The sequence below is a fragment of the Malaclemys terrapin genome, chromosome 3, assembly GCF_027887155.1.
Source record: "Malaclemys terrapin pileata isolate rMalTer1 chromosome 3, rMalTer1.hap1, whole genome shotgun sequence".
Lineage (NCBI taxonomy): Eukaryota > Metazoa > Chordata > Testudines > Emydidae > Malaclemys > Malaclemys terrapin.
In genome coordinates this window covers 4,039,089-4,064,701 of record NC_071507.1, presented here as the reverse complement: position 1 = coordinate 4,064,701, position 25,613 = coordinate 4,039,089, and the positions used below count along the sequence as shown (strand labels likewise).

General features: G+C 43.5%; 1 protein-coding gene across 2 annotated transcripts in view; it reads left to right on the top strand.

Moving 5' to 3' along the window:
* The window catches only part of MAP4K3 (mitogen-activated protein kinase kinase kinase kinase 3), a 122,808-nt gene extending 105,428 nt beyond the window's left edge, over positions 1–17,380 (top strand). For both annotated transcript variants that reach the window (XM_054021282.1, XM_054021281.1), the window contains 5 exons: positions 1,979–2,047; positions 2,140–2,232; positions 4,620–4,690; positions 11,515–11,570; positions 15,994–17,380. In XM_054021282.1, the coding sequence (XP_053877257.1) occupies positions 1,979–2,047; positions 2,140–2,232; positions 4,620–4,690; positions 11,515–11,570; positions 15,994–16,081 (377 nt within the window). In that variant the 3' untranslated portion in view covers positions 16,082–17,380. The remainder of the gene's footprint in view (positions 1–1,978; positions 2,048–2,139; positions 2,233–4,619; positions 4,691–11,514; positions 11,571–15,993) is intronic.
* The last annotated feature ends 8,233 nt before the right edge of the window (positions 17,381–25,613 follow it).

The following is a 25,613-nucleotide window of genomic DNA, read 5'->3' as shown; positions in this document are numbered from 1 at the left end:
AACAGCGTAACTCAAATCGACATAGTTTAGATCTACTTTCCGCGGGGTCCACACTACGCAACGTTGACAGGAGACCCTCTCCCGTCGATTCCCCTTACTCTTCTCAATCAGGTGGAGTACAGGAGTTGACAGGAGAGCGATTGGCGGTCGATTTAGCGAGTCTTCACTAGACCCACGAAATCGACCGCCAATGCATCAATCGCCGCAGCGTGATCCTCAGGTAAGTGTAGACAAGCCCTTGGTCTAGGCTGAATCATTAATGGTTTAACTCAGGGGTAGGCAAGCTATGGCATGCGAGCTGATTTTCAGTGGCACTCACAGTGCCCAGGTCCTGGCCACCGCTCTGGGGGGCTCTGCATTTTAATTTAATTTTAAATGAAGCTTCTTAAGCATTTTAAAAACCTTATTTACTTTACATACAATAGTTTAGTTATATATTATAGACTTATAGAAAGAGACCTTCTAAAAATGTTAATGTGTTACTGGCACACGAAACCTTAAATCAGAGTGAATAAATGAAGACTCGGCACACCACTTCTGAAAGGTTGCCGATCCCTGGTTTAACTCATGTGCAGGGATGAATTCCAGGCCTCACAGAAGCGGATAATGGGGGGGAGGTGGATAATGTCTTGACTCGCTGTAGTGACTCCTTCAGCTGTTTAAGGGTGACTGCAGTTCACTGGAGGAGAAGTCACGGCTCACCCAGACGAAGGGACAGTTGCTTTGATGAGACTTTTGCAGGTGGAGTGTTCATACAAAAATAGGGGAGTATCCTTTGGGATCAGAGTACAATTTGTCTGTAAAGAGTAAAAGAGGAAAGTATTTACAATAAAATTGTATTGTGCTTCTCAACTATATAGGAGCTAAGTATTACCAATTATTAATAATACTGAAAATAATGGGCCCCGATCCCAGAATCCAAGAGTGAGTCAGAGAGCCAGGCTGAGGGGATAGAAATGGCAGAAATATTCTAAGACCAGTTTTTCACCACTTTGATTGCAGTGAAAGTTGTGATAAAAATCTAAATCTCAAATTTGAACTCAAAAGTAACCAGGTCAGGAGACTGCCTCAGTGAGCACATTTCTACTGCCCCATATGTGGAGTTCTTTCATTTTTTTTATCTTATGCAGGACCAAGGATTTGACTTATTTTTTTTTTAAATGGGGCTAAAATGTTCTTAATTACGAGTGATTTGTAGCTGCTTTTAGTGTTTTATGTAACGTTTTAATTTCTCATCTTTAATAGAAACTGAATTAGTTTCTCACTTGGTTGTATGAAAGGTTCCTAGAATGCTGTGGTATAGATACCAAATTAGCAAGAGTTGCTTTTTATCATATCTTGCTAAAAGAAATTATATTTTGTCTTTTGAGTTGGCATGTCCACTGATCTGAGGTTGTGGGTCAGATCTCCCCCATTTGCTGTGATGGAAACCACTGCAGCTCTAATGTGGAAGAAAGGTTACTCTCTCACTCCTTTGTTCAAACTGTCTTCATTAACAATTTGTAAATAGCATATACAATCTGAAGATGAAGGAGAAGTTGCAAACAGTAGCAAGGACTGAGAACAGTCCAAAAGTCCTAGCAAGATTTAGAAACAATGGCAGAAAAATTAGAACAGGATTCCAGTTGGAAAAATGCAAACCAACACATCTGGAGGAAATAATCTGAAACACGTATATTTTATGGAAAGCAAAAATACTGAAAGACAAAGAGGTGACGGTGGACAGCAATTTAAACACAAGTTTCCTTTGTAATATTAATACTTTAATATTACAGCTTCATTTGCCTCCATCACAGCCAACAAGTTGGGTAAGTGGACATGCCTTTTTAAGAGAAGAGAAATTTCACTGGTAAGAAAATCTTTCTGTAGTTGAAAATACAACAGTTCCTTAAATCCTTTTGAACTTCAGAATCTCCACATTCAAATGTGATGGTAATTTGTGTTGTATATAAATTAACTGTAATTATTTTTGTTATAGACACTACGCAGGCGAGCGTTGTACATTTAACACAGCTGGAAAGAGATACCATTTTAGTGTGTCTGGATTGTAAGTTTTAGTTATGAACCAAATATACATATTCAAATTAGGTCACTTGTTTGAGAGCAATGGCTAAGTGACACCTCTTGTTTATTCTCTAGGCTGTATAAAAATAGTAAATCTACAAGGCAGATTAAAATCTAGCCGAAAACTGTCATCAGAGCTCACGTTTGATTTCCAGATTGAATCAATAGGTGAGTGTGGTTTTGGACTCAACTTGGTGTAGCTCGTTTAATTTGGCACTCAATGCTAAAGATAGTAATTTTCAAGACTTTGCTGACATGAAGTGTATCAATTCCTATGTTTTATTGTGTGGTGACGAGTTGGGCTGAGCATTCAATGGACTGATAGGCTTCCAAAAGAGGGACCAGAATGGAAGAGTAACCTAAGAATTCCCTCCGATTAGGCTAAATGTTATGACCCTCTGTCTCTACAGAAAGTCTGTACTCAGGCCACTCAAACACGTTGTGAATTATTCCTGTTGCTAATTCGTTCTTTTCATTTATGCATGGAGTTCATTTGTTTACTTCAGTCTCAACACTGCAAATGCAGGAAGTGTGAACTAAAATTCATTGCTAACTAGCCTCTATTTTCTTACGAAATTTGTAAATCCCTTGTTAAATGTATATGGCACATCACTGTCTCATGAAAATAAATTTAACTCCTTAGTTGAAGGCAGGGTGGCCTAGTGTATTGGACTTCTTTTTCACATTATTGTGGTATTCTGTTCATGACGCTCAGAACTACAGGCCACTGTGTTACCTCTCTGCTTCAGCAAGAGTGAGCTTTGCTAGAGATTAGACCGGATGTCAGCTTCCTGCCACACCTGTCTTTCTAACTCACCGGCAAACTCCTCAAGGCTCTATGGGTATGTCTACGCTGGAAGAGAAAACCCATGGCACAGTGTCCCAGAGCCTGGGCCAATTGACTCGGGATCATGGGGTTCGGGCTGCAGACTAAAAAGGTACTGGAGATGCTCAAGCTCAGACTGGAGCCCGGCTTGGAGACTAATCCCACCTGTTAGGTTAGCTGAAGACTCTCACTTCAGTTTAATATACAGCACTGAGATGGTTTTGTAATAAAACAAGAATACATATATTAATAAAGAACAAAGATTTAAGTGATACTAAGCAAGAGGAAAAAAAGATATTGTTACAAACAAAATAAAACACACTTTCTAGTATCTGAATCTTAATAGATTACAGTCTTGGTCTCAGTCAATTTCTATTGCTTATAGTCAGTTCCCAGAGACTTCAACACTCCCCCCCCCATTGTTCAAGGATCCACCTTTCACAGATTCCAAGAGCTCTGGCCTGTTTTGTCCCTTAAATTATTGATAAATAAGGCCTGTTCTACACTAGAAAATTAGGTTGGTTTAAGTACATCGGTCAGGGGTCTCAGGGGGGTGGATTATCTTTGCTGGTGTTGGCGTAGGTAGCGCCTATCCTTGTAGCATTTTAAGTGTAGACAGGGCCTAAGTGCCTTTTTCCTCCCCTTATATTACTTAGAGTCCATTGTCTTTGCTTCCAGAACTAGGAAGACTTCCTGGATTTGCAGACTCTGTCTCTGGAGTACTTTCTACGCTGTTTCCTCCCTTGCTTGTTAGCGTCATTGCGTTGTTTACCTTGTATGTAAATGTACTTTTATTGTCCTATGCCTGTAATCAAGCCAGTCAGACAAGGGAATCCACATTTCTTTGTCTGACAGGCTTGATTTATACACTGCCTCCAAAACTCATTTTAAGAACATATTTCCAGCGCACACTCAATTCTTTATACACAACCAGTGCATACATTGCACAGTGATATTCATGACCGGCGTTTTACCCGTTTACATATGATATCTTACAAGATACCTTTTGGATCCATATTATTACCACAGTGTGTTGGAATTAGTGAGTGTGTCAGGCCTGATATGAGTTACATGATAGTGGCCCTCTGTCAGTGAGCATTGAGTGGCTGTTAAGGTAAAAAAGAAAGTCATTCTGTCTCTAGAAAATGAATTTTAAATCCTTAATATACTATTACCCAGTAGATTTATACAACTCTCTTTTAAAAAGCTACTTTGCTGCTTCTGTAATTAGCATTTAATGTAATTTAAAAGGCAGTTGGAACCTATGATATAACTGCCTTTTTTTAAGACAATAAAGAAAATGAGGGGAGGGGATGGGAAGAGGAGGGTAAAAATAAAAAGGTTTTAATTGTAGACTATTTTCAGCTGTTTTCTTGAATTTGGGAGGAAAAGGTAGAATGCAAGTTTTTGTAAAGTTCCAATGCCTGGAAATCTTGCACATTTTCTAAAGATTTAAACTCTTTGAGAAAATGAATTAATATTTTACAAATAACACAGGGCTCATATTAACGAACAGTGTTTGTAAAGCCCTTTTTTGACCAGCTTGAGGTGGGTTAAGTCATTCTGGTGAAACGTTTTGGGATCTTTTGTGAGGGAATTGGTGTAATTATAAAATGTCTACAGACAGAATGTAAAATTGCCATGATAGGAAGGTAATAAATATTTTTTGCCTTGAAAGAATAAATTGGGGTTGTCACCAAAATTAACTCAAGTGTTCTTTTCCTTCTAGTTTGCCTACAAGACAGTGTTTTAGCTTTCTGGAAGCATGGAATGCAAGGAAGGAGTTTTAGGTCAAATGAGGTGAGTGCAATATCTTCCCCACAATTTTTTTTGCTCCTAATTCAGTTAGAATGCAACAAGAATAAGAGTAAATGAATATTGCTTTATTGAATTGAATAAGTTTAAATAGGATTCTTTGTTGGACAGAACAGCTAGATATTTTAAGCATTGTTTCAACAATATCTAAATTTCAGGATAAACCAGAAGAATTCAGCTTGTCATCCCAAGACTAACCTTTAAATGTCGAAACCCCTCACAGAAAACAAATGGACCTTAGTTTACTGTTCCAAAGAACAGAATGCCAAGGCGCAGATTCATCCTTAGTGGAATATTGTGGAATCTACATTAGGTATCTCGGTGGCCTTACGTTCTGGTGTGGTAGTGTTATACACTCACAAGTGTAAATGGCCATGTGGGGAGAAAAGCAGTGGAGAATCCGGTCCAAAAAGATGAATTAGCACAGACCAGGAATTCATCTCTGTTAAATGAGCTGTGTGTGCTTTGAAAAGGCAGTGAAACTTCTACCCCTCCAGCCTTGAAAAGAAAAGCTGCATGGCCTGGGGAGAATAGTGCCTTCTCGCCTCTCTCAATCATGAAAAGAGACAGCTGAGTTCACATGCTACAGGTCCCAGGAGCTGACACCACCCGTGTTGTTCCTAACATAAGAAGAGGCAGAAAAGAATAACAAAGTTAACCATGCTGCTGCAGCAAAATATAAGGAGTACACAATGCTACTGACTTGAGTATTCCGTTTGGAATGGATACTGGGGAAACGTTTAGCCAAAATCATCTGAATATCTATTCCAAGAATCACTTCAGTACCCCTAGTTATTAACACCAGCAGCTGGGATTTCCCAACAACTGGGTGCTCATGCGTTCAACTTTAGCATTAAGTGTTAGGAAATTCAGGTTCCTATTACCAAATAGTAAACATCAGTGGAGAGAGTGAGCAAGTCACCTTTAAATACAGTTTATTATCTATATACTTAAATCATATCAAACTTAGATCTTCCATTTCATTAGTCACATTATTTATGTAGAATATCCAATGAGTGACCATGCTGAAAATATGCCGTTACTTTTTTGACTGATGTTTGGTTTGTCTTTGTGAGCTGCCAAACATGTATTCTGTACAATTCATCAGACTCTTTTTAATTCTTTGAGTGCCTTCTGCATATTTTTACTCCTGGATTGTGCTGGCCTCTGCAGCCTATATGCTGGAACTCTCTCCAAAGAGTGTCCATAGGAGTGTTCATGCACCCCATCCTGTATCTCTCATCAGCGTTCCCTAACCTTCTGAGGGCATGGCTATAAAAGGGAGCATGGTACTATCTGCCTACCTCAGTTCCTTCCAACCACCGCATCAGATGGAAGCAACCCTTTTCGGATCTCTTTGATCTTGAGCTTTTCTCCTAAAAGTGCAATTGATAATGATTAGTGTAGTTTATTATATTGGATTATTATAATTATGTATTAATGATAATTAATTTTTTAGCTGAGTTAGTGTTAGTCATGGATCTGACGAACAGAAGATTGGGCTTTAAAAGATGTGCTTCTTTTCTGGCAGTGTTTCTTGCATTGTACTTCCATGTAAGATGTCTGGCATGTCTTGGTGAGGGACATTCTTTATCCAGATGCTCTGTCTGCAGTACGTTAATTCCTACAGCATGTAAGGACAGACCTGTTGGATATGAGGTATCCCAGAGCTCAGAACATAAGGCAAAAAACAAGTCAGCTCCAAGTTCAATGGCTGCTAAATCTAAGGTGCTTATGAAGACTCAGAATTGGCACTGAAATTCTCATGTGCCTACAGCACATTTGGTGCTCGGGACATAGGATTCATTGACAAAAACCTGCAAGGTGCCATCGGCACTGGCCTCTGAGACAAAGGCTACGCCATGAGAAAAGCCATGTGATCCATCTGTAGTGGTTTTGAAGACTATGACTAGAGAGAAGATGACCACTGTTAGCAGGCCAGATCCCATATGGGTTATTCGACATTGGGTCTGTCAGACTGGGATTTGTCTACTTTGGTTCCCAGACTAAAAATGAAAGCAGTCCAAAGAGAGGGATCTAAACGGAGATCTCAATTTGTGGATCCGTTAATTCTGCTGGATCCAAAGACAGTGTTGAAGACGCAGCCATTATCGGAACTGCAAAATATGGATACAGTAGTAGCAGAAATTCATCCCATTGGAATGGACAATGGTCTGGATCCCTGGGAAAGACCCTCTATGGAAAGGGAAAAAGATTATGTCAAATGTCTTCACTAAGGTTCCTACATCTGAAGAGAGATAGTATGGAAGTAATACCTCATTTAGCTCAGGAATCTTCCCTTCCTTTCAGGCTCTCTGAGTAAAACTACCTTTGTTTGTGATGCTTCACTTGCTGGTTCCAGGGATATTGCTGATCATATCAGTAACATATTTGAGGTTGTATTAACAACCAGAGGGCCAGGATAGAGCTAGACAACCAGAGGCCTTGTCTAGGTTTCAGCCTCCTACAGCAGGATTTACTCCTGAATATGGAACCTTTAGACCAGTGGTGGGCAACCTGCAGACCGCGGGCTGCATGCGGACCATCAGGGTAATCTGATTGCGGGCCTGGTTGGCAGTAAATTACAGCCCTGGTGTGGACGATATGCACAAAACTCACTATGTTCTTTGACTTTGTGGTCTCAGAGGACAAATGTTTTAAGAGGGATGTTATTCAGTCGTCCAGCCCTGTCATTGACATTCACTTTGGGTGCATCCCATCTAAACTACGTTGTGCTTCAGGGGACATTGGAACTCCCAGGAAAGGAGACTACAGCTATACATATTGGAGCTGAGTGTGATTCATCTGGTTCTCAGATCTTTTCTTCCTCATATCGAAGGGAAGGTAGTTCAGGTGGTAATGGACAATATAACTGTCATGTGTTCTGTCAACAAGCAGGGAGGGGCTTATTCATCATAATTATGCAATGAAGCAATCGGGCTATGGGATTGGTGCCTACAGCACAATGTTTATCCAGTAGCCCTGCGACTATCCGCAAAGGACAACTGGACAGACTAACTGAGCAGAGAGACACAATACAGTTACATGAGTGGTTGGTAAAAGAGGAAGTGATACACAAGGTCTTCAGCAATTGAGGATATCCTGTCACAACACAGAGTCGTCAGTTCTGGACAAGGGCAGAAAAGGATGTGCAGTCCATATTGGACTCATTTATACTGAACTGGGGAAAGGTTCCCCCCTTTCCATTGATACAGAAAGTAGTGAAGGAAATAATACAGGTTAGGGCAAAAATGGCTTTAGTTGCTCTGGTGTGGCTCAGACAGGAGTGGTACATGAACCTACTTGGGATTTTACAAGATGCTCCCAGTATTACTGGCTCTAGTGTTGCAGTAGCAGAGCAAGATCATTCTTCCAGATCCCCTATCTCTGCCCCTGCCAGCATGGGCTGTTGGACTTTAATGGACCCTGAAAGAGCTTATTCTTTAGATGTGTCTCAAGTGCTCATTAACTCTAGAAAACAATTGACCAGAAGATGATACCAATTTAAATTATCGTGGTTTGTGAGTTGGATACAGAACAAACCTGAAGGTTCGGAACTGGCTTTGGTGTATTTTGGAATACTTCCCTTCAGTCTTTAAATGCAGTATTTCAGATTCTTTGCTGAAGGTTGATTTAGCAGCTATATCAGCATATCATGTGCTGAGAGATAATAAATCAGTATTTCCACATACAGTAGTATGGTCAAAAAATCACAAAAGGATTTTCAAATCTTTATCCATCTGTAAAGGACCCACTTCTGGGATGGGACCTCAATTTAGTTTTAGCACAACTCATAAAGCCACCCTTTGAGCCCTTGGCAGAGTGTTCTTTAGTTCATGACTGTAAATATGCCTTTATAATATGTTATAACTTCAGTCAGGCGAGTTAATGAATTATGCACTCTGATGAAAACTTGCTGCCTTTGCTTCTTTCTTTCTACCCTCAGGGTAAGTTGGTCTGCAAATTTGGGGTCTGTTTGACTTTTCACTGCTGTTAGATACCCAAATAGCCACAGTTGTTAAAAATTTTAATCTGCAGCTGCCCAGAACACTACACCTGATCCTATCAGACACCGACCTTGGCCGTGTTGATCCATACATTCATTACCTTCTAATGATACTTACAGATCGTATCTAGGAATGAACCCACATACCATGACAAAGCTCTAACTGGTGCAAAACATAGCAAGCCCATCTGCTTAGCAACACAGGTCACTCTGAACACATCATCAGCTCAAGTTCTCTGCTCTGACATTTGAATCTCAGAATGGGATTGTTTTTAGCTACTTAAAAAGTCACCATAGCCATGACCTCTCATCATTGCTGCCTTCTAGTGGAGCAGTAAAACTGTTGACTAATAGGGAGAGATGTGTGAGTTGAGGAGACAGAACTTTCACAGGAACTTGACCTACATTTTGGGTTTACTGCTACAATGGGCAAGAATGACTGTTAGAACTAAATGCAGAATTTACTACTTTGAATTAACTTTCTCCCAATAAGTCCTAAATGCAAATAAATAAATTAACCTTCAAAAACTATTCAAGCTGCTACTCCTTGAGGCCGAGAAAGAAGCTAGGGAAGAATTGTTTCTATTCCCAGAAGTAGGTAGAAATTTGTAAATGACACACACAGGCTGAACTAGAATCAGCTGGTGAATTTGGGAGTATATTTTGACTTTTTTTTTTTTTTCCAGTTGACCTCATAGACTGATGCACCAGCAGTTTTATGCAGTGCCCTGGTGCTCACCTAAATAAAAGCTTATTACAATAGTACGATTTCTCTGCAACACAAAAAAATCTATTTGTAAGTGTTGGCACCCTGTAAAGCAAATACATATTGGACTATTAAATTTTCTGTTTACCGTGGTTATATATTTAACAGATTTTATTGTACTCCCATCATTTGTTTTTGAAATAGCAATATGGTTTTGTTTAATAGTGCTGTTGTCCAGTACATGTTTTCCATGCTTTCTGTTCTCTCTTTGCACTGGTTTGGTTAGCGGTATTGGTCTTGCTCTCCACGGCATAATGAGCCTTAGCGAAAGCTGCCTGAAATCATTGGAAAGATCTACATTGATGTCAGTGGGCTTTGGATCAGGCTCTGTAGGCATAGCTCTATTCCCTACAATCCATCTGAATCCCTGTGGCAAACCTCAGACTTCAAAATGACATTCTTGCCACAAGGTAGTGTCGTACCACTAGCTAGGAAGGCAGGCTTACAGTTCCCTCTGTGAATACGCGTTGTGACAGGTTGGAGCACAGAAACCCCCTGGGAGCTGCCACCCGATGTGCCAAGACTATTTCTACCCCTGCCAGCTCAGGGCCCCAGCACCCTGTCCTGCTGAGCCAGACACTCCCGTCTGCTCCAGCACAGACCAGGGTCTGAATTACTTGCCCCAAAGCTGCAGGTTTACCTGAAAGCAGCTAACAGAAGTGTTCCTGTCTTTAACACTCAGATGCCCAACTCCCAATGGGGTCTAAACCCAAATTTATGAGTTTACACCCCCCCCCAGCTGGCAGGGAAGGCAGGGGTAGAAGTAGTCTTGGCACATCGGGTGGCAGCTCCCAGGGGGTTTCTGTGATCCAACCCATCACACGCGTGTACTCCAACTGGGGGTGTAATTTCCAGGTTGGATAGACATACCCATGCTAGCTTTGATTGAGTTTGTGTGCTGAAAATAGCAGTGTAGACACAGCTACATGAGCGGTGTTTTGGGCTAGCTGCCCAAATACATACCCAGGGGTGGGCGAGAGTGTACTTGGGCCATTAGCCACTGCAGCTGCATTGCTATTTTTGGCATGCTAGCATGGTCAGAGCTAGCGCAAGTCCGTCTACCTGAGGAAAAAGTTACTGGGATCTGCAGTAACATGCCCTTCCAGTCTGAGCACTGTTTGCTGATCACCCGTGTGTGGAATAAATACAGGGACCACCACTCATAGAAGAAATGGAGGTTACTTACTGTGACTGGACATTCTTCCAGAGGTGTGGTCCCTGTCTGTATTTCACTACCCACCCCCTATCCCCTCTGCTTTGGATCTCGTTGAATCTGTGGTAAGAAAAGGAACTGAGGGGGGTGTTGACCCAACAGGGCCTCTTATACCCTCATTCCGGAGCACGAGGAGATCTACTGTTTGTGTGTGGGCCCATAGATACAGCTTGTTAGAATCTCTGCACTCGGGCACATGGTTCACATGTGTACCCTCCTGTGGAATGCAGACAGGGACCACACATCTCGAAGAACCTCCAGTTAAAGTGACTAAGACTAGGTCTACACTACAGGGGGGGAGGGAGGAGGTCGACCTAAGATCCGCAACTTCAGCTACGTGAATAGCATAGCTGAAGTTGCGTATTTTAGGTCGACTTACCTGGCTGTGAGGACGGCGGCGAGTCGACCGCTGCCATGCCGCTGTCGACTCCGCTTCCGCCTCTTGCCGCGGTGGATTTCCGGAGTCGACGGCAGAGCCATCGGGGATCGATTTTATCGCATCTTCACTAGACGCGATAAGTCGATCCCCAGTAGATCGATTGCTACCCGCCGATCCGGCAGGTAGTGAAGACGTGCCCTCAGCTTCATATTTTGCATAATCTGGCAGAAAGTTCTGGAAAATGGTCCTTTCTTTTGGCCCTTGTTTAAAGGGACAGATTTAAAGAATTCTCAGATTCTGACCAACTTAGACTGGCAATTACCCTAAATTGGTTAATTCAGTGAGCATTAATTCCTTTCTCTAGCTACAATAAATGTTATGATACATTGGTCAAAAATAACTGCGCTTGCTACATGAATAATTATTGTATGTTTTCATTAAATAGATCACACAGGAAATTTCTGACAGTACGAGAATATTCAGGCTTCTTGGATCTGACAGGTATGAACGGTACCAGACATGGTCTGTTAAAATAAAAGAGTAATATATATGTTTTCTTCCTCTTATTTCTTAAGGGTATTTTCTCACTAATACTTCATCCTTCTGTGATTCTTTTGGGGCTTCTTTTAGTCTCCTTATTTTTCCCCCTTAGCCCTTTCCTTGCATATGTTCTTTGTCTCTCTGTCCTGAGGAGCAATAAAACTTTGTTTCTGAGTTTACCAGTATTTTCTCTCAGGATAAGCTTATAGCTCCAAAACTTTTCTCTTTTTGGGTTCTAACATATAAGAACATAAGAATTGCCATACTGGGTCAGACCAAAGATCCATCTAGCCCAGTGTCCTGTCTTCTGACAGTGGCCAACGCCTGGTGCTTCAAAGGGAATGAACAGAACAGGCAGTCATCGAGTGATCCATCCCCTGTCGTCCACTCCCAGCTTCAGGCAGTCAGAGGTTTAGGGACACTCAGTCGTGGGATTGCATCCCTGGTCATCTTGGTTAATAGCCATCAATGGCCATATCCTCCATGAACTTACTTTAATCGATTTCAGGTTTTGCGTTCAGTTGTGCTATGCTGTATTAGATCATGGGATCTGCACCTCAAAACAAATTCAGAATATTAAAAACATACAAATTTCAATACATTACAAAAGCAGGGGGATCTGCCTGTTGTTCTGCCAACATCCACAGCCCAGGAGCTGTTTTCTGAGCCCCACAAGGTCCTCCGCTTCTGTTGCTTTTTGGAGCCTGCTTTGCATGGCCCCAAATCTCTCTGCGTCTCCCTGTCCTGCAGGACTAAATAGTGAAGTAGGATGCTCAGCTCCTCTAACCAGTAACTATCCTGCAAGGTTTTGGAGCTTCACAGGGACCAACACCTTCCTACTTTCTCTGCCCTGCTTTGGAGTGCTGCAGTTTTATGAAGGCATTAATGAAGTAAATGTTGTATGTTTTAGGTAATATATACTGACAGCAGAATTTCACCCTTTGCATGATACATGTACTGTGCAAAGTTAAACCTTAGTTTTCCTTTGAGAACTGCCTATGTCTGTCTCCACTTGTGGGAATTTCACCTTGGCACTGCATCTCGGAACTATCAAAAAAAGCAATATCTATTGGGACCTTGTAAGCACCCAATCACAGGTCTGAATTTGCAAACACGTCGATCCCACAACCACCCATAGTTCTTCTAACAACAATGATTTACAGGTGAAATATTGCACTGTGCCTTTACAAGCTACATTGTAGCTGTCTTTTGGACAGAGTTCCTTTAGTTTATCATTGTCATTTTTTGGCTTACTAGTGGGTAGCTGTTTAGCAGTTGCACAGCTTCCTTTTAAGAGGATGTTTTACTCCCTCATTCCTATCGGGGTGTTTACTGCAGTTCAGTCATTTCTCACCGTTATTGAGAGTCAGCACAATCAGGTTTTAAAATAAATAAATCTGATTTTAAGACAAGAGCATCATACTGCTCAAAGATCAGCATGCCCATTGCATCAAGAAATATCCTATCCCCAATTGCTGTTCCATCTGAATTGGGCTTATGCCAGCACCCTAATGAATCTGAGACAACAGCGCAAAGACTTTGCATTGCAAAAAATAAAAACCTGAGCTTGTCAGATGTGGTTTTATTTCAGGTCTCTCGAGTGAGTTATTTAGATTTAAAACCTTCCTCAATAGTGCTTGTCATTTCCAAGTCAGTTTTGATCTGAAGTTATTGTCAGTTCTGTGACCTTCCACAGACCTGAAGGCTTCTGAAAGGTATCGTTCTAAAGCACTGTGTTATGCCTAGACTGCCTGAGTATTGACTACAGTAGAATCTTTTCTGAACACCAGTCTTACAAACAACCAGTTATATGAACCATTTTTCCCATGGGGAAGGCAGAGGAATGACTGAGGGGAAGTGATGTTTATGAAGAGCAGGTCAACATTCCTTCACATTCCAATGCCTTCAGTGCATTGGAGATTGTTTGCAGTAGTCTGAAGGACAAGAAGAAAGCCATGTAATGCAACTTCTGCACCTACTGTAATTGAGATATTCTGTTTTATGAACTCAATCCTCAGTTTAGGGGTTCTGCTGTATCTGATTCAGATAGGGCAAACATTCTCTCACACGTTGGGGGCCTCCTTTAGCTGCTCTCAAGAGAAAAGAGTTTTCTCAGCACTAGGCCTTGGAGCTGTGACTAAGAAACCAAAGAACTGGTACCAGTCCAAGGAGGATTTGATTGCGGGGGACTCCCTCTGATATGAATATTTCACAAGTGCTTGATTGCCCTTTCCTGAGGGTGCCAAGTAGACTGGGCAGACTGCCCCGTGGGTGTCAGGTCTGAAGCCTGCACCCGTTACTCTGCCCGATTTAAATTCAGGATATTTGGATAAGCTTCAATGGGCCCAATTCCCCTGCAAATTCTGCCTTATTTCTCAGATGTTGGTGGGAAGTCTCTGTCCTGAGGCCTAGAAAGAACCAAGAGCTGTCTGGGTTAGCATCTGTAGCTGCAACAGATGGATCAAAGAGCTAGTTAGCTTCTTTCATAAGCTGAGAAGCTTAGAGGCTCATTTGGCACAATTCTCCATTCTGTGAAATCCCTTCTACTTCTAGGGGTACAGGAACATTTTGAGATCAGCTATGAGTCATCACATGGGCTTTCCCTACATTCTGGTGTCCTTGTGGCCAGAACCCTTTTTTGTGTAGGACTTTTAATCCTTGACCTGTGTGGCCATTCTTTCAACAACATTACATAGCTTTGTTCGTGCCGTTAGCAAGATTCACGATGATCTCTCCGACAGTGATGAGAATGTTGAGGGATGAACACTCTGATCACCCTAATTCTTCCATATTTCCCAGTGAACATCATAGTCCATTGTATCGCCTCTCTGATGACCGTACCTAGGCATTGCTTTCTATGTGGAACACTAGGCCTAAATTTAAGCAGTACAGACCCCAGATTTATGCATTTAGTGTAAGTGGATTGGAAGGCAGCAGGCCAGTGAGGAGAGGGTAGTCATTTAAAATTTAAACCAATTTGGCAACCAGGAAGAATTACCATTAAAACCTATTTAACAAACTGAAAACTTCATGTACTAGACATTTTCAACTAGGAAAACACCCAGCTTTAATTGTAACTGCTCTTGGCTGCCAACCTGGTTTAAATTTTAATGTTTGCCTAGCCACCCTAAGCTCCTTCGTTCCCTGACTGGCCCTCGATGCATATACCCACTTCTTACAGACCTTTGCTCTCCTGTCACAAGTCTCCTTAATTTTTGCAGATACTTTGGGCTTTTAATCCACAACCCCCAACACCACAGACCCATATGCAGCCTTCTGCTTAGCAGAGTTGCTGAGCTTCATAAAAACAGATAAAAGTGGCAGGTGCTGAAGCAATGACAACAAAACAGTGGAGTTGTGTGTCAGGAACAGGAAATTTTTAGCTGCATAATGGCATAGCAACCAGCACCCAGACTACCAAAGCATCCAGGAGGTAGTGGGAGAAATGTTTGACTCTTTAGATCTGGAGATAACCAAGTTACCTGAGAAGACTTGCTGTTTTTTCAGTACCATTGATTTGAAACACAGAAGCGGTATCATTTTGGGAATCGCTGAAGGGCTCCTCAGAACTTCAGAAGAGGGCTAGTTATCCACAGCTACAACTCCTGCTGTGTCCAGAGAAGCTGATCAGCTATTTCAAGTGCAAGAGCAGGGCTTTGAATTCCTCCCAACCCCCCCATATTGGGTTCATTATTTATGTCCGCTGCAGTAGATAGATCAAAAGACTAGTTAGTTCATCTCCATCAGATAAACATGAGCTAAACTGATGACATGGAACATATTGTATACTTCTTAATCGGGTTGGCAGTCAGAATAGTCAGCTAACAGACAATTATGTCACCATAGCAATTCCATCTTAAGGATTGTCTGCTGCTTGTACTTGAACACCCACCTATTAAAAAGGCAATTCAAGAGGACCGAGCAGTTGGAGGTTGAAGGTCAAAGTGTGTCTCAGTGACACTGTCCAGGTTTGCACAGGAAGCCTGTGGCAGAGCTGAAATGACTCCTGGTGCTGCATTAACCACACGGCCGTTCCTCCTCCTTGTGAGTGAAGAGCTAGTAGAGTTGTTTGAGGATGGGGTCAAGTGGATGTGCTGCTTGTATGTGTGGAAAAACTGAGCAGCAGCGTTTTGCACTGACTGGTGTCTGAGGAGCAGGAGGATTTGGGGAAAGTAAAGCGGAGAGGTGCAGTAGCCCAGGCAGGAGGGGAGGAAAGCGTGAGTGAGGAGTTCAGTAGTGAAGTTGACTCATTGGTGAGAGCCAAATTTGCACACGAGCCATGAAGGAAAGTGAGAGTAGAGGATGACTGAGTTTACAGACAGGGAATTTGAAATTGTATTTGTTATAATTGTTCATTAGATTATTTAACTGTTTTTAATTTTAGGGTTGTGGTATTGGAGAGTAGGCCAACAGATCATCCTATGGCCAACAGCAATTTATACATCCTGGCAGGGCACGAAAACAGTTACTGAGAATCATACCTGGCAGTTAACCATGACGAGAAAACACTACTGCTGCAACATTGATGGATGATTGAAATTGCACAAAAACGGCAGTCACCTGACTTCAGTTACTTTGTAATTTATTGTGGCATGAGAGAAAAGAGGATAATTTAGTTTAAGTGGTATGGACACACTTAGCATATTATACCACAGAAGTGCTTAATAATTCACTGTTATGTAATCTTTGTACATATATGCAGTATTTTTCAGTGAAACACATTGCTGAAGACCTACACTGACTTAATGTAGATAGTGATCCTTCAGTTATGTACAAGTGTCTTACCTGTACAGATGTAAAGGTTGCTGAGGAAGCAGAAATTCAGTTGGGGTACTATTTTAAGGACTTCTCACGTGTAGTTCTTATAAAATGGGATGTTAGCAATGAACACAGTGCATTTAACATCACTATTGTATTTTATTATATGTAATTTACTAATACAAATAAATCAACTTTTAGAAATTGTAACCAAGGCTGTAATCCTATTACAATCTTGTTTTTAATTTTCATGCAACTACACTGGTGTGATTGTTTGTTTTGCACAAAGTATTTATCTGTGATGTATTTAGTCACAAAGGTAAGCTGTGACTTTGTGGATATGACTTGGGCGTCAGAGTACCTTTTTTTAGTTTATTTGGGTAGTTTTATTGTGAAACAAACCAATTAAACACCTGTATTTTTATATATAAGTAAAATTCTGTAAAGATTACTTCTCTATGCTTGAAAACAATATCTTCTGGAATGGATATGAATCCCAGAATTTGGTACCTTAATGTAACACTGCAATAGTTGTCTGAATTACTCGTGTATGCAATGGTAAAATTAGCATTATTATAAGTCTTCACTAAATGGTTTTATTCGTATCATGAACTACAACATTCCACACTGTGGAAATGGTTCAAAGATCTTGTCATGTTTTGACTTTTTTTGGCCTTATGACCATTTTCTTGATTTAGGGTGTTAACACATGGCCAAAATAATTTAGTTACTACCTCACACAAACAATGTAGTGGTTACTTCATATTGCAGGAACATAGTTCTGATCAAAATTATTTTTGATTGCTATTTTCCAATGGAGTATGTAAATGCCAAGTTTTAGCAAAGTGCACACATTTGGCTCTGTTTTGTATATGTTCTTTATATTTTATTATGATAATATACACTAAGAACAAACTAAATTTAAAGTGATTTATGGTCTAAGTTATTGTGATTGGTAATGCTTTTGAATATGTTCCCTTATGTATATAATGTAAAATAAACTTTTTTTAACATGTTGTTGTACAGATAGCTTACCACCTGCACTAATTTCCACATAAGACTAAAAAATTGCTGATGGAAAACATCCATTTTTGAATTGCTATTAAATGTTTATGTACCCTAATATATAAACTGGGCATTCTGAATGTATGAATGGTCAGGCTGCTAGGAATGTAATTTTGCCTACATTTGACCTAACACCTGGATTTTGTGGGATATGTATCTTCACAGAATCACTGAATCCTAGAAATGTAGGTCTGGAAGGAACTTTGAGATGTCAAGTCCAGCCCTTTGTGCTGAGGCAGGACCAAGTATACCTCCTTAGACCATCCCTGGCAGGGATTTGCCCAGTCTTTACTTAAAATCTTCCAATGATGAGGATTCCATTGGAGGTTTTTAAGAACACGATGGACAAACACCTGTCAGAGATAGTCTAGGTTTATCTGGTCCTGCCTCACTGCACGGGGCTGGACTTGAGTATCTCAAGGTCCCTTCCTGCCCCACATTTCTCTGATTCTGTAAAGATCAATACATTATATCCTTTAAATATTTATCAATAATATACTCAACTATATATCAATACATATTACTTCCATGATCTACTCAAACAAGCCTCCAGGACTTTATCTCTAAGGATCAACATGTTAGTTTGAAGTCACTATTTCTTAAACTTCTGTCCACTAGATATACATCAGACAGGTATGTCCACTGGTGACAGAATTCACACTGGCCCTAACACGTCCTTATTCAACTTGTATGGGACAGGCTCTACTACAGAGGAAGATGATATTGGTAAGTGTGTCACACTCTTTCAGGGCTGGTCTAAGACAACTGGTCACTTCACTGGCTGGCCAATAGCTTCCTGGATTCTTCAGGACTTCCCTTCATCCCCTGATTTTCCTAGGGCACATATTTTAGCTTCAGCTAAATTCCTTTGCAGCAAGGGCTGTCTCTGTATGTGGAGCTGAAGTAGGTGCCCTTTTCTGGCTGCAGTTCCTCTGTTGCCTGGGTCGACACTGAGCTTCACCACCGAACAGCGTCCTCCCATGCTCCCCTTCAGGGCTAGATGCGGAAAGAGGGAGACCCTCAGCTCCTGATTCCTCTCTGGGACTGGCAAAGAACCATCAGCTTCCTCCTGAGAGCAGCAGAGAAGACAGACAGGCACCCTCTCTGTTCCCTAGCTGTCCAGGGATTCCTGCCTGCTTTCCCACCTCCTTGGTCTAAGGGCAGATTACTGTTAAGAACACGTCTGGAAGAATGAGTGAAGAGGTGTGTCTATGAGATTTGGAGATGGGAGGGGAGTTTAAAAAAAACCTGGTGAAGGATGGAGAGAACACAAATGAGCATAGAGGAAACAGGATGTTGCCAAAATATGCAATAGACTGGGATGGAGATGGGGGATAAAATCAATATGACCATAGAGCGTCATATTATCGGGGTCATTCTGCAGCTCTTACAATTAAATATATGCAAACTGGATTTTTTTTCATAGTAATTAAGGGGGATTGAGCTCTCCCTGCTTCTGGTGGAAGTCATTCTCCTCTGTGGCTAATGCTAACAAAGAGCACTTCATAGCATTTAGAATGCACTAGAATAGGTTCATTAAATACAGACTCAAAATTATTCTTCTGGAGGAGAGAGGGAGGATATGCCTGAACTTCTGGGAAAGGCTTCAGTTGATTTCCAGCTATTGCTCAATAATTTGTTGGAGACACAAAAGGCTGGACCCTTTCACTTGTCACTATTCTTTATTCTCTTAGCTCTGGTGAGGATAGTGCTTGGAGGCAGCTAGAAATTTCCCTGCCTTTGTAATTTGTTCTCCAGCACTGCTGCTAATCTCAGGAGGTAAGAATAGGAAAGAGTGAAGGTATGTTTTTTTTTTTTTAAAGGAATTGGGGAATCTTCCTTTGCTGAAAGTTCTGTCATGCTCTTAAACCAGTATTAGGTCTTGTCTTCACTAGCTCAAAGTATAATTTGAGTTTTGCCTTTAACCGCTCGTCCGCACACACAAATCTCCAGCTTGAATTAAATGGTGCTTTAAGATCGAGCTAGCTAGACTGGGGGTGATGGGGGAGATTTGAAGCTGGAGCATCGGTGATGCTTGAGCTAGTGGGGGACACAGCAGCTGGAGTTACAATTTATCAGATGCTAATCCTACCATTGTAGCCCAAGTGGTTTGTGATGTGGACACTGCTCTCGCTCACCAGGCTAACTTGAGTGGAATAACTCAAGGGTACTAATTTGAGCTAACTGTTGCAGTGAAGATGAGCCCCTCAGTGCATGTGTGAGCCCTTCACATACAGAACATTTCATGCTAATAGGGTTTGGGAAGAGAGAGAACATCTCCCTTTCAAATGAAGCAGGTTCAGACGTATCCATTAGGTTAGGGACTTGCTCGTATTAATGGTTGCCTTTTTGTTGCCACAAAAATAGTGGATAATTAATTTGAGGTTCTAGGGATTTTGGCCTATTTATTACAAGCAGCCAAACACAAAGTTGTTTTGAATGTATTGGGCACAAGAGAAAATTACTTAAAATATCTGAAAAACAAAAATGAACATTCTAGAAAATGTCTCTAAGTTGGGCCTGTGGTTACAACTGCATTCTTGCTCCTAGTCTTCCAAGCATGGCGGCCCTGTTTAAAAGCCCCGTCTAGCTCCACAGTGTAGTGCAGCAGATAGAGCTGTTCAGAGATCTCACGGCCTCTATCCTCCAGTGTGTCTCATCTGCTTGAAGAAACCAGGAGTTCCTCTAGACCTCTCCTTTCTCTGGCAGGAGCTTTTTTTTCCACTGGGTTTTGATTTTTCTCCCCGGCTGGGAGAGGATTGTTGAGAACAGGAGGATCGCTACCTGTACCCCACACAGTCTAGAACTCCATCTTTTAGACTATTTGTGCTTGTTTTCATTAGCATCTTTATCAAGTTTATAGAGCAAAATAATTATCTGGGGGGGGGAGCTTATTAAAACTGCATTAGTTGGGGAACCGTTCACTTACCCAGGAGGGGGCTAGTCAATAATTTCATAGTGGAAGACAATTATTAACTAGTTTGGGGGTATATTATTGGAGTGCTTCATTAGGAGCAGCCAATGAGTGGTTGGGAGAGGCATTGGTTAACTTACACTTGCTGATTTGGTCCTGTCTGTGGTTGATGGCACTTTTCCCCAGGTGAAAGTTGTATGTGACTATTGGTGGTTGCTGGTGAAAGGTGACAGCTGCTGACAGTTGGCGGCAGGTGGTAGCAGCTGGAGAACGTGGCAGGCAGTGAGAGATCAGTCAGTTTGGTAGCAGAGGGTATTGTGAGGAGGGAGTTGATGGCAACTGAAGTAAGTTCATGGCCACTGCTGTCAGTGGTGGCAGTTGGCCCAAATCCATTACTCTTTTGTGGAGACTGGTGGCAGTTGGTGACACTAGTTCCTGCCAGGTGGTGGCAAAGGATGGCAGGGAAGAAGAGTTTCAAGCTGTTAATGTCAGTTCCAGTCAGTTGGTGATGACCATGATCAATTACACTTGATGGATGTGTCATAGAGTTTAAGGCCCGAAGGGACCATCAGATGATCTAGTCCAACATCCTGTACGGCACAGGCCTCCTATATATCTCAGCACCTGCACGCTAAACCTAACAACTGTAGTTAGACCAGGCTATTACAGACTAGACTATTGGGTACCACAAGCAGAGACTAGGAGGGACTGAGGTGCCACCAATGGCTGAGGCTCCTGCAATGGCAGGGAAACGATTAAAGAGATTTACCTGGATAGTCCTGTCAAGTGACCTGCCTGAAACCCCCCAATGTCCCTGCCAATCTGGGGGAAATTCTTTCCCAAACTCACACATGCCAAACAGACCAGGGGTGTCTAACCTGAGCCTGAGAAGGAGCCAGAATTTGCCAATATACATTGCCAAAGAGCCACAGTAATACGTAAGCAGCCCCCTGTCAGCTTCCGTCCCTCCCCAGCACCTTCCGCCTACTGGCAGCCCCACCGATCAGCACCTCCCGATCAGCTGTTTCATGGTGTGCAGGAGGCTCTGAGGGGGAGGAGCAAGGGCATGGCAGGCTCAGGGGAGGGGGCAGGAAGGGGTGGATTGGGGGCTGGGCCTGTGGCAGAATCAGGGGTTGAGCAGCGAGCACCCCCCGGCCCATTGGAAAGTTGGCGCCTGTAGCTCCAGCCCCGGAGTCGGCACCTGTACAAGGTGCCGCATATTAACTTCTGAAGAGCCGCATGTGGTTCCGGAGCCACAGGTTGGCCACCCCTGTGTTAGACCCTAGGCCAAGCACCACCCAGCCAAGCACCTAAGAGACAGAATGCTCCACCTCGGAGCCCTGGCCCTGCCCATCCAATGTCCCATCTCCAGATGTGGCCATCCCTGAAGCTTCAGAAGGAGGAGGTTACAAAAAAAAAAAAAAATCCTCTCTGAATATCCTGGGGGCTGGGAGAAATCCCTTCCTGACCCCTGCAGGTCATCAGCTGAAGCTCTGAGTCATGAGTTTTTAGGAACATAAGATATAAACCAGAAGTGAACCCTGCCCCCTACCATCACAAACAACCTCATCAAAGAAGTGGGTATTCACCCACGAAAGCTCATGCTCCAAAACGTCTGTTAGTCTATAAGGTGCCATAGGACACTCTGCTGCTTTTACAGATCCAGACTACCATGGCTACCCCTTTTGATACCTCCTCATAACATTTCATATTCTATAGTATGAGACAATATATTCATGTAAGAAAAGTTTTGTAAATGAGTTCCAATAGTTCATGGATTAGGGACTCAATTTTATGGGTTTCCAGGGGCTTCTGTATAGATTATTTAGGTTAATCTTTCTATCTACCCAATGGGACTCAGTGCTAAGTCTAGAACAGTGGTTCTCAAACTGGGGTTCACGAAATGTTAGGGGGTTCTCGGGGGAAAAAATTCCCTAATGGTGGACAGAGCTGTCGCTAGGGACCCCAGGCAGCACAGGACCAGCAGCCTGGAGCCCCTGGACTTCCAAGAGCTAAGCAGCTCAAAGCAAGCATCTCTATCACGCTGAGGAGATTTAAACTTCAAGACTCCTTATAAGAAATGGAAAGGGAGGTGGATATTTTTTGCTGTTTTTAAAATTAAACAGGCAGCAAGTATTGTTTTTAAAATTATGAAGAACAAGTTTAAGTTTTGTTGTAACGTGCGTTGCTTTCCTGGCCTACTCAAGACCTGAATGCTTGTGTAGGAGGAACTTTTGAGTTGGCTTCTTAAATACCTTCATGCTGTTTCACATCTGATACTCCGTGATGAAACATAGAAGCCTTGTTTTATGACAGGCTTATTCAAAGTGATACAAGCTACGAAAGTGAGATCTTGGAAGAGTGTTGCCATTTTCATAATGCAATAAAAATATTGTAATGATAATTAATAATACATAGTGTGTAATAAGCATGTTATAAAAACAAATTTTATATTTCCAAGATCACTGCTTTTCTAATTTAGACTCAGGCAAAGGAGAAAATCCCTGGGAATATTCATTTTTAGGAGGGGGTTTGTGAGACTTGACATTTTAGTGAAAGGGGTTCACAGGTTGTTAAAGTTTGGGAACCACTGGTCTAGAAGATACCATCAGAAATGCTTAGTTTTGCAGCTCTCAAACTGTGGATTTGTGTCTCCAGAGGTAACATGCTTGTTAAGAGCAACAGTGTTTTTAAATAAATAATATATAGAGGTGAAAAATAACAGACCTCACTCAACCCTATTGTCCCTCTGCAAATTTGTGTATACAGTCTCTAAAAGTGCAAAGTTTCAAAAAGTTCAGTGAATAGAAGATTGGTGGGAGTGGAATAGATCTGGAAAGAAGAAGAAGTCTGGAGATAAATATGAGACGGGAGGGACAGGCAGTAGAAACAAAAGTGAAACTGTTTGAGCAGCATATTCCAGAAGTCTTGAGTTCTTTCAGAGTGTAGCTGTCATTGATTTGAGATCTACCATACCATTCCCTAACTAGAAGGGAAAACCTCTAATGGCAGCAGTCCATAAAAGAGACCCAGTTTGGGTCTGATCTATCTCCGAGTTATGACGAATATGTATTAAGGTTATAATAACCAACAAGAATGCACTTTTATGTAAAAATCCATGATTAAACTGGGTCTTCCTGACTAGTGATTTAAATCAAATCCACCCTGATTTAGATACTACACTATTTATCTTCACAATTATGCCAGGGAGGTAGGCCAGTGCTATTACTCAATTTTACAGACATGTAGCTTTTAAATATAATTAGTATTAACTAGGGTTACCATACGTCCGTATTTCCCCGGACATGTCCGGCTTTTTAGTTGTTAATTGCCGTCTGGGAGGATTTTTTAAATATATAAAAATGTCCGGAAAATACGGATGTATGATAACCCTACCCACTGCCCCCTCTCCTCTTGGGGTGTTAGCTCGCTCAGCCTGCAGATTGCAACCCCCCCATTCTGCTGAAACCCTGCGCCCCACGGCTAGGAGCAGTGGCGTCTCTGCAGCCAGCTGCTGGTGCGGGGGACCCGCGGCTGCTTCTCCCTCCTCCGAGCATCCCCCGCGGCTCTGGCACAGCCTCAGTCTCCCCCCTCCGTCCCGGCCGTGCAAGGAGCACCCCCGCCAGCGGTCCGTGCAGCCGGGGCTGCCTTCCCCCCGGCGGAGCCGCTGCCCGGGGGCGGGTCCCAGCACAGGGGAAAGTTTCTCAGCGCATGGCGGCAGCTCCCGGGTGCCCAAGCTCCCCCACCTGGGAAGGGCCTGTGCTGCAGCGCCTCCCGCAGCCTGAGCTGCCGCAGCCTTGCCAGGTCCGGCTGGGAGCGGGGTGGAGGCTCCCCTGAGGGAGGCGAAGGGTAGGGGGCTATGAGGCAGGGGCTGTGGAGGAGGTGGGGAAATGAAGGGTAGGGGTTATGGAGGGAGGTGAAGAGGAGGACTGAGGTGGGGGCGCTATGGAAGGTGGGGGCTGTGGAGAGCTGCGGAGGGCAGGCTCTCAGGAGAGGGGGCACTGAGGCAGGAGAAGGCTGAGGATGGGCCCTGTGGAGAGCGAGTGGCTCTGGGGTGAGGCCTGGGGGGTCGGGCGGGAGGTGGCTCTGGTGTGAGGCCTGGGGCGGGGTCCGGCAGGCGAGCGGGCGGCGGCTCTGGGGTAGGGTTACCATACATCCGGATTTTCCCGGACATGTCTGGCTTTTTGGTCCTGAAATCCCCGTCTGGGAGGAATTTCCAAAAAGCCGGACATGTCCAGGAAAATAGGGAGGCATGGTAAGGGGACCGCCTCCTCCACAGGCTCCAACTTTCCTGGCTCCCGACGCTCTCCACTGCAGCGGGGGCCGAAGCAACTTCCCCAGCACAGCAGCAGCAGCTGGGGGGCGGGAGGGAGGAGGGGGAATGCGGGGTGCTCAGGGAAGGGGGCGGAGTTGGGACGGGGACTTTGGGGAAGGGGCGGAGTTGGGGCGGGGCCGGGGCCGGGGCCCAGTGGGGTGTCCTCTTTTTGCAGTACTGAAATATGGTAACCCTATACTAACCCTGTTTATGATACTGCCTAAGGGCCACCAATAATGGGGTCCCATTGTGCTAGGTGCTGTAGAAACAGTACCAGGTAGTCCTGGCCCCAAAAACCTTACAACCTAGACAGACCCCAAACAAGGGGATGGCAGCAAGCGGCCTGTTTGTGCCACTATTTGTTTTCTTGGGAGGGGATCACCTAAATGGAAAGCAAAAGGGCGAGGCATGGAGAAGAGGGTAAGCTGTGGTGAAGAGACTGAGGATGGGGGTTGGAGCAAAGAGCCAATCTGCACTGGGCTGAGACCATCCAATCAAAACGGTAGGAAGTTCTCTCACTGTCCTGGTTTTGGCTGCTCCTGGTGGAGCGGGAGTCGCTGGCTGGCACCTCTCTGCAATTCCCCCCCTTCCCCCCAAGGCCATGTGGGGTTGGGGGGGGTGCCCCCCTTGGGTACTAGTACCCCCAGACTGGGGGGGGGTCTCCCCTGCTTTGATTTTGCAAAGGTCCGTTCCATTGACCCTGTTCTATAGGTGGGGAAACTGAGGCACGGAGCAGGGCTGCGACTGGCCTGAGAGGACAGGGTGGCGTCTGCGATGGGTTCAGGGCCTGACCCCCACTGTCTCCCCAACCCCTGGGCCGTCCTTCCCCTAGGGCAGCCGCACCCCATCTCCGCTCCAAGGGACTGAGAAGGGGAGGGGAGGCAGCCCCTTCCCCCTGCCCCAGCAGGGTCAGCGGGTTGTCATGGGCGGGGGCTGGGCCAACGCGGGAGGT